This window comes from Lutra lutra, chromosome 3 (genome assembly GCF_902655055.1).
Source record: "Lutra lutra chromosome 3, mLutLut1.2, whole genome shotgun sequence".
NCBI classification, from domain to species: domain Eukaryota; kingdom Metazoa; phylum Chordata; class Mammalia; order Carnivora; family Mustelidae; genus Lutra; species Lutra lutra.
This window is the reverse complement of record NC_062280.1, coordinates 71,339,148-71,353,967: the sequence shown is the minus strand read 5'-3', so window position 1 is coordinate 71,353,967 and position 14,820 is coordinate 71,339,148. Positions and strand designations below refer to the sequence as shown.

Sequence of the window (14,820 nt, the reverse complement as noted above, 5' to 3'; positions counted from 1 at the left end):
TGCCCCTATAAATTTGCATTAACTTTTAAATTAAATGTGTGAGAGCGGATTTTAAAAAATCATTTTACTTCACACCCTTTAATTTCCCAACAGTTACTCTTATAGTAGAATTGTGTATGTGCATGCTACCCATTGTAATGACATTGCAGATGTTTCAACATGTCTTCTCTGAAAAATGCCTTTCCCCCTCCCCCTGCCCCAAATTAACCAACTGTTTATCGAAAAGAACTCTAAAAGGGGTATTTCTGAAATAACCACGGGCGCTGTCAATACAGCAAGACACAAATCCTTACCATTGAGAAGACAGCCTAGGACGAGGACTCACTTCAGTTATTGTCTTAAGTGACGTTCAAGAAAAGAGCAAGTACATTTTGAGAAATGAGGGGTTCCGTGGACAAAATATGAGCGTTCCAGCCCCAGCTGAGAATTAAGTGACCACTAACCCGGGTGAGGTTGCTGCTTTGCTTACAAAGGAAAGCTTGTTTCTCTTCTCTACCTTTTGCTTCCTCTTGGGGTGAGAGCATTCTTCTGTTTTTCCTCTTCTTGCTGATTGCCTCCTTGCCTGCAGCCCTCTGAGCCTGGGCCTAAGGAGAGGAAGAGTAGCAGTAATAGAAGCAGTCTTCATGCAGAGGTATTAAGGATTTCTAAGATGGCCAAATGTGACAGGCTGGGGGTGGGGTGGGGGGTGGGGCACAGAGATGTCGCACTGTGACTTGTATCATAAAATAGAAACTACAGGCAAGTGCAGCTGTGAAAAGATTGTGCTGAAGAAACAGGATGGCTGTGGTTTGCTGTGAGCATCAATTTTCCTGTTGAGCATTTTTACAGGAAGTTGAAGAACAAAGCCAACTTCATCTTAATTAGTTCTAATGGTTTTCAGATCTTAAAGACATCCAACTAACTTTGCATCATGCAGGAGTCTCGAAAGAGTAGAATCTGTCAGAATTAGGAGTGGGAATCCCAAAACTACGGGCCTTTTTTTTTTTTTTTTAAATTCAGGATTTTAGTAGCAATTTGAGTTTGCTAAATGATTTTATTTTTATGGTGTAACTTGGAGTAGATTCATTGCCTTTATAATGAATGCTTCTGCAGTCATTTTTTTACAGTTGTAATAACTCAATATGAATTTAGGAGCCTTTTCTTATTAAAACACCACTGAGTTATATATATTATAGATTTTCTTCTGTTAGTATTTATTGGTCAAACAAATGTGTATGTGTGTGTATATATATGGAAGGGGTAGGGGTGCGTGTGTGTTTATAAGCTGGAAGGATATACCTGAAAATGTCAAGGATATCTCTAAATTATTTCTATTATTATTAACCCCAACTCCTTTTCACCTAAAATTTAATTATTATTGAATGCTTCTTTCAGTGGCTAAATAGAACCATCATGTTTTATTTTCATCTTTGTGCTGTCAGTCTTTAAAATACAACAGCCGGGACGCCTGGGTAGCTCAGTTGGTTAAGCAGCTGCCTTTGGCTCAGGTCATGATCCCAGCGTCCTGGGATCGAGTCCCACATCCGGCTCCTTGCTTGGCGGGGAGCCTGCTTCTCCCTCTGCCTCTGCCTGCCATTCTGTCTGCCTGTGCTCGCTCGCTCTCCCTCTCTCTCTGACAAATAAAAAAAAAAAAAAAAAAAAAAAAAAAATCTTAAAATACAACAGCCAAAATAAAATAAATAAATAAATAAAATCAGTAAAAAAAAAAAAAAAATACAACAGCCATCATTTTACCAGCAAATTGGGTTTCTCTGGGAATGGCAGAAGAATTACAATTCAGGACAAGCAAGCTATAGCAAGATCAGAGGCAAACCCAGAGATCAAAGAAGAAGGTTACTTTATAGAGAAAAGGGAGTAAGTTGGGACAGCTTTGAATGAAAGTCCATTGGAGGAAAGTCAGAGTTCAGGTGGTGAGTTTCTCATTAGCTGAATTGTGATGGTTTCTCATTGGCTGGGCCATCGCTGGGCAAGGCGAAAATCTGCCTTCCTCCTTCCATGGTAGTAAAGTAGGCTTCTTCCTATTAAAAAATGCAAGGTGCACTTCTTCCTGTTGGGGTCTGCAATTGAGGACAAGTTAGTAGGATCTGACAGCTCCCTTTTCTGGACTCCTGACTTCATTTTAAATGAGGTTTCCATTATTTAATTCCACATTTCCCCCTTTTGATCAAGATCTTCCCTTAAAAGTATCACTGATCAAGAGTTGGCTCATCCAGGGGCACCTGGGTGGCCTAGTCAGTTGGGCGTCTGCCTTTGACTTGGGTCATGATCCTGGAGTCCTGGGATCGAGCCCACATCAGTTTCCCTACTCAGCCCGGAGTCTGCTTCTCCTTCTCCCTCTGCTGCTCCCCCTGCTTGTGCTGTCTCTCTTGATCTCTCTGTTAAATAAATAAATAAAATCTAAACAAAGAGAGAGAAGGAGAGAAAGACTTGGCTCAACCATAGCTCTCACTGCTAGGAAGGACCTTTACTGGGTGTCCTGTCCCATATCAGAGGGTAAGCTCATAGCAGTTGGAAACCATTTAAGGTCCCATTTGAGTAACAAGGGAGGTTAAGAGGGAGAACCCACAGGCATTTCCCATCTAAAGTCGGTATCTCATCAAGGTTGTACACACTGGAGATCATCTTGAAGCATTAGGTTAGCATCACCTTATTTGGTATTGTTTCTACGAAGTCTAGACAGGCAACAGATACACAATTTTAAAATAATTATACAAAACATAGTTAAAAGCAATGTGACAATTTCAAATTGTATGATGGTTCTGAACTGTGATCTTGGGCCTGAAGGTAGCCAACCGAACAAATCAAAGGAATGTGGAGAATTAGATGAAACTTGTTGTAGCCAATGTGCCTGTTCCCTAATTTTGTGCCATTGGGTTTCTATTTCCCCAGAGGAGATTATCCCTGTGTTTACTATCATACAGATGCCTCATGGCTCAGCAAGTAGGTAATTGAGGCCTCTGTGATTATCCCTAACTACTTTAGCCCATGAGTTACGTGGTCATTGTTGGGCTGCTCCTGCTTTGGCTATGGAATGGGCCAACTCTCCTAATGTTAGGGAGAGATGTCTAATCATGTGTTCATTAGGCTGAAGGGTGAAAGCTCTCTCTACAGAGGCAAACCTGAGTCATATGCACCTCCCAGAAGTTCTCATTTAATGCAGCCTTGAAGATTTAGGTGAGGTGGACCGTGGTAAGCTGCTGTTTTGTTATGAGGAGAAAATAGAGTGGTGAGTACAGCAAGAGAACACCATCCTTTCATCCTCTCGCTGTCAGGACAGTGAGTTGCCCAAGTGTAGGGGCCATTACCAAAGCCTCCACATACAGAAGAGAAGCCAAGAGCCACACAAAGGGCTGCCTCAGAGTATGAGCCTTTATGGACCCATTTGTCTGTGTGGAGGCCTTAGCATCATTCAACTCAGACTCAAATACCATGTTACCACATATGGAAAGTCTTCCTAAACATACAGATATGACAGTCAGCTTACAATGGTCTCACTTATACTGGCTGTGCACAATGTCTTTTATATATAAGTATATTCAAGAGAGCTCATTTCCCCAACCAAAGTTTGGGTTAAATTGAGTCAGAGAACAAGGGTGTATGGATATAGTATTCTAGCCTTATGAAAGGGCCCTGAGAAACAGTGTAGGCATGCAGTAGCATATGGGATTCCAGCAAAACTACTAATAGGATAAGCTAAGGGTCACTGTTTTCCTGGATGGATCAAGGTTTCTGGTGACAAAATCAGAGGCGTTTCCTCTTTTTGTAATAGATTGGGAAATGTGGATAAGAGCATCATCCGTCCAAGGAAGAAAGGGAGAAAATATAGTAAGAAGTAACAGGGAGAAAAGGATATGTAGGCATGGAGCAGTGATCTTGGGAAAGCTGTCTCTATTTAGATGCCACTTGCTTCCATACCCCCAAAATCTTTACTTTCAGGCCATCAATTGGTACGCACATCCAGTCAGGATTTGGTGCCTTCCTCAGATGTGACATGTGAATCTAGAAGTCTGTTCCCGGAAGTTTGATGGCACAGAGGTTGGTTAACAGTACCAAGAGGGACCCTTCCAATGAGGTTGAAGACACCTTTCGGAGGTATCTTTTCCAACAGATGAAATCTCTGGGTTGCAAGTATGATATTTAAGGTCTTCCTCTCCCAGGAGCTGTGAAAATATTGCTCTGTTAAAGCATGGTCCTTTTTAAGAGAAGCAACTAGGCTTTTACAATATTGGAGTATATTTCCTTTCATCAGCTGTCAAAAGAGGTGGGATCCAGATGCATCAGGCACCCTGTGACATTTCCAAAGGATGAAAGTTTATGAGTTCCAAAGGATTGGATCTGAGATTTAGAAGAACTAATGATGGGGCTGCTGGGTGTCTCATTTGTTAAGCATCAGGGTCCTGGGATCAAGCCCCATATTGGGCTCCCTGCTCCACAGGAAAGCTGCCTCTTCCTCTCCCACTACCCCCTGATTGTTTTCCCTCTCTCACTGTCTGTGTCAAATAAATAAATAAAATCTTCAAAAAAAGGAAAAAAGAACTAATGGTAACGCTTTTGGCCAGGTTATTTGAAAGGTCTCTACAAATTTTACCAATTGAGTCTTTCTTTTTCCTTTTTAAAGATTTGTTTATTTTGGAAGAGAGAACACACATGCATGCATGCATGCAGAGGGGGAGGGGCAGAGGGAGAAACAGTGACTTGTTCATCCCACTTCCCATCCTACAGTGGATATATTCTCTCTGCTTGAGAGACTCTCAAACAGCCACCCTGCTGAGCTCTGAGCCAGACATGGGGCTTGATCTCAAAACCCTGAGCTCATGACCTGAGCCAAAACCAAGAGTCGGATGCCTAACCAAATGAGCCACCCAGACATCTCACCAACTGAGTCTTAATAATTCTGTTTGTGTGTTGGACTAGCCCTAGAGATTGAAGGTGGGAAGCTCAGCAAAAGGGCTACAGCATCAGCCCCACAGCACAGACCTGTTGAAGTACTTGATCCGTGAGTGAGCTTCTGGGTCACTGTGAAGCTCAAGAGGGGTTCCTCAGGTACGAATAATCTATTCTAATGGATTTAGCCACAAAGCAGCAGTAACCTGTCTAAAGGGAAAGCTTCCAGTCCAGTGAGAAAACATAGAAACCATGACTAAAAAATATTTTTATCAATGAGTTGGGGGAGGGTGAGGAAAACCTATTTGCCAAACCTCTGATGGTCCATTGGGCAATTTAAAATGCCTGGGAGCTGTGCGGATGTGTCCCCAATACTGTATCTTAGACAGGTAGCACAATCAAGGTGGGCACTTTTGCAGCCTTGGGAATATTTCCCGACCAGTGTTGTTTCATAAAGTCTCTCATTTCATCAGTAGTCCAAGGATTTCATGCGTGTACAGTGGTTAGTAATGGGAAGTTTAGAGCCTTTGGCAAGACTGTATTGTTATTTGGTTCAAGCCAGAGTTCTCTCTGTTTTATTGAACCAACAATTATTAGATTTCCAATATTGTTTTTTTTTCCTCTCTGGGGCCAACTGTTGAGCATCTCTTGTCAATTCTTTGAGATTTTCTTTTAAAGGAACATCCCTTTCGACCATGACTGAGGTTTGGTTACTGGTTCCTTCAAGAATAGAGTTTTTAACAGAAACATCAGCAAGGTGGTTTCCTTTGGCCTCCAGGAAGTCAAGTGTCAAATACCCAGGGACTTTAACTCTAGGCAGAGGGGCTGGCAAAAGTATAGGCCATCTAATAAATTTTGGACAGAAGAGCCATTTGTAATTTTCTTCTGTTAGCAGGTAAGACTCCAAACTCTTTCCATAACATCCCTGTCATGGCTGCCCCCAAAAGCTTACCGACTATCAGTGTAGATGTCCGTGGTTATGCCTTCGGCCAAAGTTCAAGACCGAGTAGGAGCCTATAATTGAGACTGTTGGACTAAAGGTGAAGGAACTCGGGCGCCTGGGTGGCTCAGTGGTTTAAGCCGCTGCCTTTGGCTCAGGTCATGATCTCAGGGTCCTGGGATCGAGTCCCACATCGGGCTCTCTGCTCAGCAGGGAGCCTGCTTCCCTCCGTCTCTCTGTCTACTTGTGATCTCTCTCTGTCAAATAAATAAATAAAATCTAAAAAAATAATAATAATAAAGGTGAAGGAACTCTTTTAAAAAGAGTTGTAATTGTGTGCCCAGCATATTTACCACTTTCATCCTTTGAATAAGACCCATCAGTAAACCATGAAAGATCTGCATTGATTTGAGTTTTCTGTAAATTATTGCAGGGAGTCAAAATGTACCGTGTTTGTATCAAGCAGTTGTGAGAGGCCTCATCAGTGAAGGGGGAGAGAAGAATGGCTTGGCTCAGGATGTTGCAGGAAGAAAGCATTGCAGGATGGACAGTTAGTGGGGGTATTTCCCAGGAGGCGAAGTGACTGGCTGAAAGGTGTTTAATGTGGTGAGAATTCCGGAGGGCCTCTACTGCAAGGGACACAGAGATGATTGGGGGTGGTGGGGATGATGGTTTCTTCAGTGGCTCAACCAAAAAGGCAGTGGCAGGAATGACTCTGAGACAAGAGGGTTATCCTTGTGTTTCAGGTTCCGGTTGTTGGCTATAATAAGGCCCCATGGCTTGATTACAGTTTCCATATTTTTTGGTGAGTGTTCCAAGGGCATTCCCTTCCCTCTCACAAAAAGGAAAAAAGGAACCTGTTAATTGGGATACCCAAGGAGGGAACTTTATTAAGCTTTTCTTTAAGGCCCCCAAGTCTGTGTCATCTTGGTCTTCCCAAGTAATAGGGTCATGTTTGTTGTTTTTTGGTAAAATATGTAGGGGTTGGGCCAGAAGAGAGAAGTTTGGAATCCAATTTTGACACTAGGCAGCTAGCCAAGAAAATTTCATCGTGGTGCTTCGTTTAGATTTTGGGAAGTTTAGGATACCACTCAGCCTATCTGAACCTAAATATGGCCCTTTTCCAAACTCAGGTGCCCTAAATATGGACCCCAAGCCTGAGCAAACTGCGATTTTTCCCTGGAAACTTTATGTCCCTTTAAGGCTAAAAGTTTTAACAGGTGGCTGCTGAGTGAAGAGGCTTGGGGAAAGGAGCAGAGAAGAAACCCATCTACATGTAGTAACAAGGTGGAGCCTCCAGAAAACTTTATGTCATCTATGTCAGCTTTTAAGGTTTTCAAGAAGAAGGACTCTCCGTAAAACCCTGGGACATTACTGTGCAGGTGTATTGTTTTCCTTCCCAAGAGAAGGTGGACAGATATTGGCAGGCCTTATCGACAGATGTACTAAAGGTAGCACTTTATAAATTGGTGACAGTGAAAATTTGGCTTTCAGTGGAGACGGAGGTCAGTGAAATATGAGGCTTAGGAACAACAGGGCGGGGAGGGGTAACGTTATTGCTAATGGCTCGGAGGTTTTGGACAAGCCTCCATCCTCAACAACTGGGTTTTCTCACGGGTAAAATGGGGGTGTTACAGGGACCAGAGCAGGGCATAATGAGGTACTGAGCCTCAGAATCTTCTGTTATGAGTTTAGTACCTTGAAGGATTCCTTTATTTATGAGGTATTAATTCTGGGGAGAGGTCTTGAGGGATCTATTTGAATCTTGATCTAGCCTGAAGAAGCCAAGGGTATGTGAGAAATACTTACATAAAAATGAGTTAAGAACATTTTATCTAAAGGAAAACATAAATGAATCTAAATAAAAATAAGATACAGAAATAGAAGTAAGAGGACAAGGAGAATGTTTGGACCTTTAGATCTGTCCAGTTGTATTATTTCTGTTAATACCCCCCCACACCCCACCAAATAAAATACTCTTCTATTGATTCCAATTTTTTGTGCAAAAAAAAAAAGTTCACCTTTTCGTATTCATTTAGGTAAGATAGTATTTAAGGGTGACCACTGGTGAGATGTAGATAGCAAAATGCTTTCATTTTGGAATAGTATCACATGTTTTCACCGGACAGCATTGGAAATCTTTCCCCTCCTCATACCATTCTGTAATGTAGGCCTCACACGGTATGCTCTAGAATGATTTTAAGTTGGCTATGATTATGAGACTAAGAAACCATTTACTTGAATGACTAGCCAATTCTCCTGATCTTTATCATTTTACATTGAGAGATAATCACGTGTTCTTGAATGAACACACTGAAGAGAAAAACCCAAGTTTCCTGGGGCAAGTCTGGACTGAACTGTGGGCTGTTGTTGAGCCTTTAGCTGGCCATGCCACTGGGGAGAGTATATCCACTATAGGATGGGAAGTGGGATGGACAAGTCACTCTTTCTCACAAGGTATCCGTCATAACTAATATTACATCTTTAGCAAATGACTCTCAGCCACAAGATACGCTGGTTGTTCTAGGGTCATTTTGTGATGCTCTCTAATAAAAGCATTCAACCATGATGTTCACCTATAACATTATAGTAAAACCAACAAAGTCAACCATTTCTTTCACAGAACTAGGACATTACAGAATTTCTAAATATTAATATATATATGCTGCGTGTGTGTGTGTGTGTGTGCATGCGCGCGTGTAGGCAACAAAGAAGAACCAATTAATGAATTCTTAAAGCCCTTTATGCAAAATATTCTGCTCTGTTCTCTTAACCCATAGCGCCATTTCTCTTATAAAGCATTTATTGGTAGATTCCCTACCCTCACCTCAGTGGTTTTTACAACTAAAATATCATGATTTTTGAATGATTCATTCAGTTATTAAATAAAACTTTGGCAGTCAATCACCGACTCCAGGGTCCTGGTTAATTTTTAATTTCTTACGTGTATAACAACCAGAGATATCTTGGGTGAGAAATCAGTTGATGGATATTCTATTTGAAAGTCATTATCTTGGGGCACCTGGGTGGCTCAGTCAGTTAAGCATCTGACTCTTGATCTCAGCTCATGTTTTGATCTTAAGGTCATGTGTCCAAAAAAAGCCATTGTCTTATAGTGTCTACCATGGATAATAGATGGACATGTATTCATGTCCATCCATTTTATTAGTTTGCTAGGGCTGCTGTAACAACAATAACAACAAAAATACAGACTGAGTGGCTTAAACAGCAGGGTTTTATTATCTCACCATCCTGGAGGCTCGAAGTCCAAGATCAAGGCGTTGGCAGTTTTGGTTCCCCCAAGGCCTCTCTTCTAGGCTTGCTGATAGCCACCTTCTCCCTGCGTTCTCACATGGCCTTTTCTCCATGCTCACACATCCCTTGTATCTCTTTCTCTTCTTATAAGAACCCTAGTCGTATTGGATTAGGGCCGACCCTAATGGTCTCATTCCAACTTAATCACCTCTTTAAAGGCCCCAACTTTGAATATAGTCACTTTCTGAGGTACTGGGGTTAGGGTAGGGCTTCGATGCGTGAATTCGGGAGGGACACAGTTCAACCCATAACACTATGTGTGAAAACAAAAAAGTCTGTTCCATCCCTATAGTTTTCTTTGGGCTTATAAAATTCAACACGCAACGTGAACATTTTAGACAAGTCTGGCTTTGTCCCTATGATGAAAGTTATTTAAACAGGAAAATGATTCTTTAAAAGAAATTAATTCTCAAAAGTGTATATTCTTTTTTTTTTTTTTAAAGATTTTACTTATTTGACAGACAGAGATCACAAGTAGGCAGAGAGGCAGGCGGAGGTGGGGGTGGTTGGGGGAAGCTGGCTCCCCGCTGAGCAGAGAGCCCAATGTGGGGCTCGATCCCAGGATCCTGGGATCATGACCCGAGCTGAAAGCAGAGGCTTTAACCCACTGAGCCACCCAGGTGCCCCAAAAGTGTATATGCTTAAAGTTCAGTGCCCAGGGTGGGGATAGGGAGGAGGAGAAAAATCAGGGATTCTTCAACTTTCGGGAACCTAAATGGGGGGAAAGCAGGATGTGTTGTTCTCAAAAAAATTCACAGCTAATTCTGATGTGAGAGATAACCCACATTTTGGGAACCCGTGCTTAGTATTTCCCCTGTTCTAGAGCCCCTCCTGGCCCCAGGACAAGGCTGTCTTTCCTTTCGTGCTCTACCCAAAGCAAGAACTAAACACAAGGCCAAGTCTTCAGGCTGCCTCCATCCCAATTTGCACAGCTCTATCCACAGGGGACTCTGGGGAAAGCCAGGGCTTTGGCTTAGGTGCCAAGTCAATCCCTCCTTTGCCAAGTGCCCCAGCAGCACTCACACCAGCAGACCCATGCTTACCTTCAAGAAAGACAGATCTAGACCTATCTGTTGGTCGCTGACCCACCTGGAGGCTTGCTGTGTACCATTCCATTCATCCTCCCACAACTCTGTTCCACAGGGTGCAGAGAGAGTAGTCTCTTACCCCAGGTGGGTAGGTATGACGGCAAAGAGTCAAAATGACATGTGCCTGACCCTGGTCTCACGTCCTCACAGGGATTCTAGCCTTTTTCATCCATAGATCACACTAGTGTTTGATAAACCCAAAGGACACCTTCTCTGACTGTTACTAAAGGCATAAAACAGAGGCGCCTGCATGGCTTAGTGGGTTAAGCCTCTGTCTTCGGCTCAGGTCATGATCTTGGGGTCCTGAGATCGAGCCCTGCCTTGGGCTCTCTGCTCAGCGGGGAGCCTGCCTACTCCTCTCTCTCTGCCTGCCTCTCTGCCTACTTGTCTCTCTCTCTCTCTCTCTCTGTCAAATAAATAAAATAAAATCTTAAAAAAAATTAAGGCATAAAACAAAATACAGAGGATACAAAAGAAACTAGTTATACTGAAGTGTGTACAACAAGATCTAGCAACAGATCCAAACATTGCTGTAATTTCAAAAGAGATCTGCGACAATTGTAACATGATGTGGAAATATGATGTGAAAAACTGTTCGTGGAAAAGTTTTAGGTACTGTGGTTTTCAGCCTACATTTATAATTGAAGGAAGTGCTAGATTTTAGTTAGAGTTTAGGGGAACTAAATAGGTCCTTTTTTTTTTTTTTTCCATTCAAGTTCACAAACCCTTGAATTCTGTCCACAGATCCTCCAGGTATAAGGATCCAGGTTAGGAATGCCGGGTCCGTTAGGATCTATGCTGCTGTGCGGCCCTTCGGGAAGGTCCTTTTCTGGTTCTGATGTGGGATGTTAACTCCAGAGAGGAGGGAACACTGACTGTCCCAAGGCTTTGTGTTCTGCTTCACTGGTGAAGTCAGACTGCCAGGACAGCTGGTCCCAGGGCTAACGGCTAGCAAGCCCTTCTGACCTAGGGCTCATTCTTCGTCCAAACGTCAGAATGCACAAGGGATGACTCCGGGAGCTGTTGCAGTGGCCAGCACATGGCTTGCTTGTGCGGTACCTGGCTCTTTCATTCCACACATATTTAGTGAGAACCCTACTTTGGATCAGATGTTAGGGAGAGCTGGTCGAGTTCCGTCTGGTGAGGAGACAGCCAGGAAGGAGCCTGGCATGGGGGACATGAATTGGTTTTCTTTGACCCATGAGGTAAGGTGGCAAGATTGGAGTCTGGGGTTTCTCAAAAGCTTCCCTCCAGGTCCCCCGCTGGACAAGCCCAGATGAGCAGGAAGGGACAGAGAGACCCTGAAGTCAGTGCCTTCGAGCCTTCGGGTGGGAGTAGTTTGCCTGGAGAACGGAGGCGAGACGGGGACTGGGGAAGTGGCAGCAGCAGCGGAGAGGAGAGAATGGTGAGGGCGCTCAGGCACGGATCCTCCTCCTGAGGTTGAGCTGGGGCCGCTGGGGCAGGGAGGGATGGGGGGAAGGCTGAGCCTCTGTGGTCCACAGGCTTATTTATAAGTCAGTTAGTGCACAGACAGAACCATAACAGCCACAGCAGAAAATTATATAACTAGATTAGAGAGGCCTGACAGGTGGCAGTCCCCTGAAAGGCTCCCTGTACCCCAGTGTGGCCCCTGAGCTGTATCAGACAGGAGTTCAACCCCATCTTTGCAAGCGGGGACTGACTTATGAGAACCGGGCCTGTAAGAGGTTCCTGGTGGTCGACCAGAGCCTACTCCTTCCTGGCTCGGTGTTAGGATAATGGGGTGGCAGGTTAGCTGGTGAAGCGGGGAGTTCGACTCAGTGCATGAGAGGGTTGAGGGCGGTTTCATCATCAGGCACATGGATGATCTGTCCCACGGAGCGTACCCCTGGGGCCCTCCAGGCGCCCTTGGCCACCCCCTCCCTTGGTAAGCTGCCTTCTCCAGCTCCGTTAGTACCACGGCTTCGGCAGCAGCATCTTTCCCAGTCCGTTGCGCCTGAATCCGGTTTCCGATGCCCGTCCTTCCTCCTGGTCCTAGAATGTGTGCCACAGTGAAGCCTCGGGTGCCTTCTGCCGCAGGACAGGCTTCATGGCACAGGCCTGCTCTCAACACTGGTCACATTGCCCATGCAGCCCCGCAGGTGACGAGCCGGTGTCATGCAGGAAAGGCCCATTTAAGGAACACGTTTTAAAAGAAGCTTCATCTGAGACAGTCTCTCAGGGAAAAACGGATCGAGCTGTAGCACTACTTCCGTCTTTACAGTCCAAAAAGGCTTCTCGAAAAAGACCAGGGATTCAGAGGACTTGTGAATGAATTAGGGTCTTTCTGTGAGTTGCTCAGTTTCTCCGAGTCCCAGTGTCCCCTGTGAAATGGGTGGAATCATGCTAGTCTGCGGCGTCCCTGTAGGACTTAGAGACCCTGGAGGTGCCCACGATCGAATTGATCATTAAGTGACAGCAGCTGTGCTGGGCGGTGTTTCTGAAAATTCATTTTCTTGGCAGTCTGCTTGGAATGCCCGAACTGTCTTAATTCCCATCTTCCAGCAGCTTTGACAAGTCCAGACATGTCCTTTTAGATTTTGCGTTCCCTTTCTGTTAACAGAAAGCAAGCCATCTAACAATACTTTAATAGAAAGTATGGTTTCACGGTGTAAGTTTCCCCACATTAACTGTTCATGGTTGAACTGAATTTTTAAAAATTCTAATTGTTTTCTTCCATTAAGAGATGTGGAGAATAAGAGAAAGATAAATCTGTTGTTTGAGAGGCCCCTAGGTGGCTCAGTGGTCAAGCATCTGCCTTCGGCTCAGGTCATGATCCCGGGATCCTGGGATCGAGCCCCACGTGGGGCTTCTTGCTCTGGGAGGAGCCTGCTTCTCCCCTGCCTGCCACTCCCCCTGCTTGTGCTCCTGCTTACTCCCTCTCTCTGTCAAATAAATAAATAAAATCTTTTTTTTTTAAATTCTGTGTTTGAAATTCAGGACACATGTTCCGTGTGGTTCAGGTGGGGAGTGTCCCAGGCTGCCCACTGGCTTAAGACTCAGATTCAGAAAGCCTTTCTAATGAAGTGTATTTCTAGTAAACAGCTTGGGACTCTGAAGTCTGGACCTTGTCTCTTTTTCCCCCTCTTTTAAAAAACTTCATTCCTATATGGAAATGCCCAGTAGCACAAAGATGGCATCTGGCCCCCTTGCCCATCTTACCTGCCTGCCTTACCTTATTCCTGCCTTCTTTCCCTGGAGGACTGTGAGAACTTTGAGGGCAAGACCAGAAAAATATTCGTCTTTGCGTGCCTACAGTTCGTGCCAAGTCCCAGGCGAATGCCAGGCATTTGCAAGAAGAAAACCACCTTCCAGCTTACGCTGGCTCTGGGTGTTGTTTCCCAGATCTGCTCTGGTGGGTAAGGGAATTGAGCAGTGTGATGCACCAATTTTGCTTCCAATATCTTAAGGCATTTGGGCTCAGAAACCTCCCCTACTAGGGTCCTTCCAGAAGAGTCACATCTTAGCAATGTCGTAAAGATGATTACACCCCTTGGGGGCGCCTGGGTGGCTCAGTCGGTTAAGCATCGGACTCTTGGTTTTGGCTCATGGTTATGATTTCCAGGTCCTAGATTGAGCCCAGTGATGGGCTCTGCACTCAGCACGGAGTCTGCTTGAGATTCTCTTCCTCTGCCCCACCCTAACCCCCTCTCTCGAAAAAAAAATCTAATCTTCATGAATAGCTGTCCCTTTGGTGGGAAGGAGGGAAGGAAGATTAGAACAAAGTATTACTAAAAAGTCTAATCCATGACCAAGTTTTGTTTGTTTTTGCTTTGTTTTTACAGAGTGACCAGCAAGACTGTTGAACGTGTAGCTGTCCAAGATGCCCGTCCCTCCCCCTCCAGCACCCCCGCCCCCGCCAACATTTGCTCTGGTGAGTGGCCCCTTGACGACCCCGAATGGTGCACGAAGCAGCCCAGATGAAGTCGAACCTGGGCGCCCATGCATTTGTTTTGCATGTATTTGCATTATGGCATAAAAACCGTGGGGCAGGTTTTCCCGCTGCAAGTAAGCCAGCCCCTGAGACCCGGGGGGCCTGTTGTCAGAGGTCTCAGGCGGTACAGAGGACATGTGTGGGGTGCGCGCTCGTGGGGTTTCCTCTGTCAGGTCCATCAGGGAAACATCCTGTCCCTTCCCAGTACTGGGGTTCTGCCTGGCATGCTCTGTTGCCGTTCAATGGACTTGACTTCTACCCTTTAACTTCTGGACAGAACAGTCCAGAAACCCTGGTCTATGTATGAAATGCAGTCATTCACACTCCTGCAGACTCACTCTTTCTTTTTCTCTGACTTTCCCTTCTTTCCCTCTTCCCTCCTTCCCTTCTTCCCACTCTTCTTTTTGGCAAATACCATCCACTACTCCCTCACTCCCACTTCCCCCACACTCACATCCTTCTTTAAATCTGTCCTTGCAGGGGCACCTGGGTGGTGCAGACAGGTAAGTTTCCAACTCTTGGTTTCAGCTCAGGTTGTGATCTCAGGGTCATGAGATTGAGCCCCAGATAGGGCTCGTGCTCATGTGGAGTCTGCTTGAGATTCTCTCCTTCTCCCTCTGCCCCTCCTGCTCATTCTCTCT

General features: G+C 44.8%; 1 protein-coding gene across 5 annotated transcripts in view; it reads left to right on the top strand.

The window, feature by feature from the left end:
• The window catches only part of WIPF1 (WAS/WASL interacting protein family member 1), a 121,498-nt gene that overhangs the window by 79,741 nt on the left and 26,937 nt on the right, over positions 1-14,820 (top strand). For 3 of the 5 annotated variants that reach the window (XM_047722220.1, XM_047722222.1, XM_047722223.1), the window contains one exon: positions 14,031-14,119. In XM_047722220.1, coding sequence (XP_047578176.1) covers positions 14,069-14,119 — 51 coding nt within the window. In that variant the 5' untranslated portion in view covers positions 14,031-14,068. Of the gene's footprint in view, positions 1-4,865; positions 5,044-14,019; positions 14,120-14,820 lie in introns of those variants that run through there. The other 2 variants (XM_047722224.1, XM_047722221.1) reach the window with 2 other exon arrangements.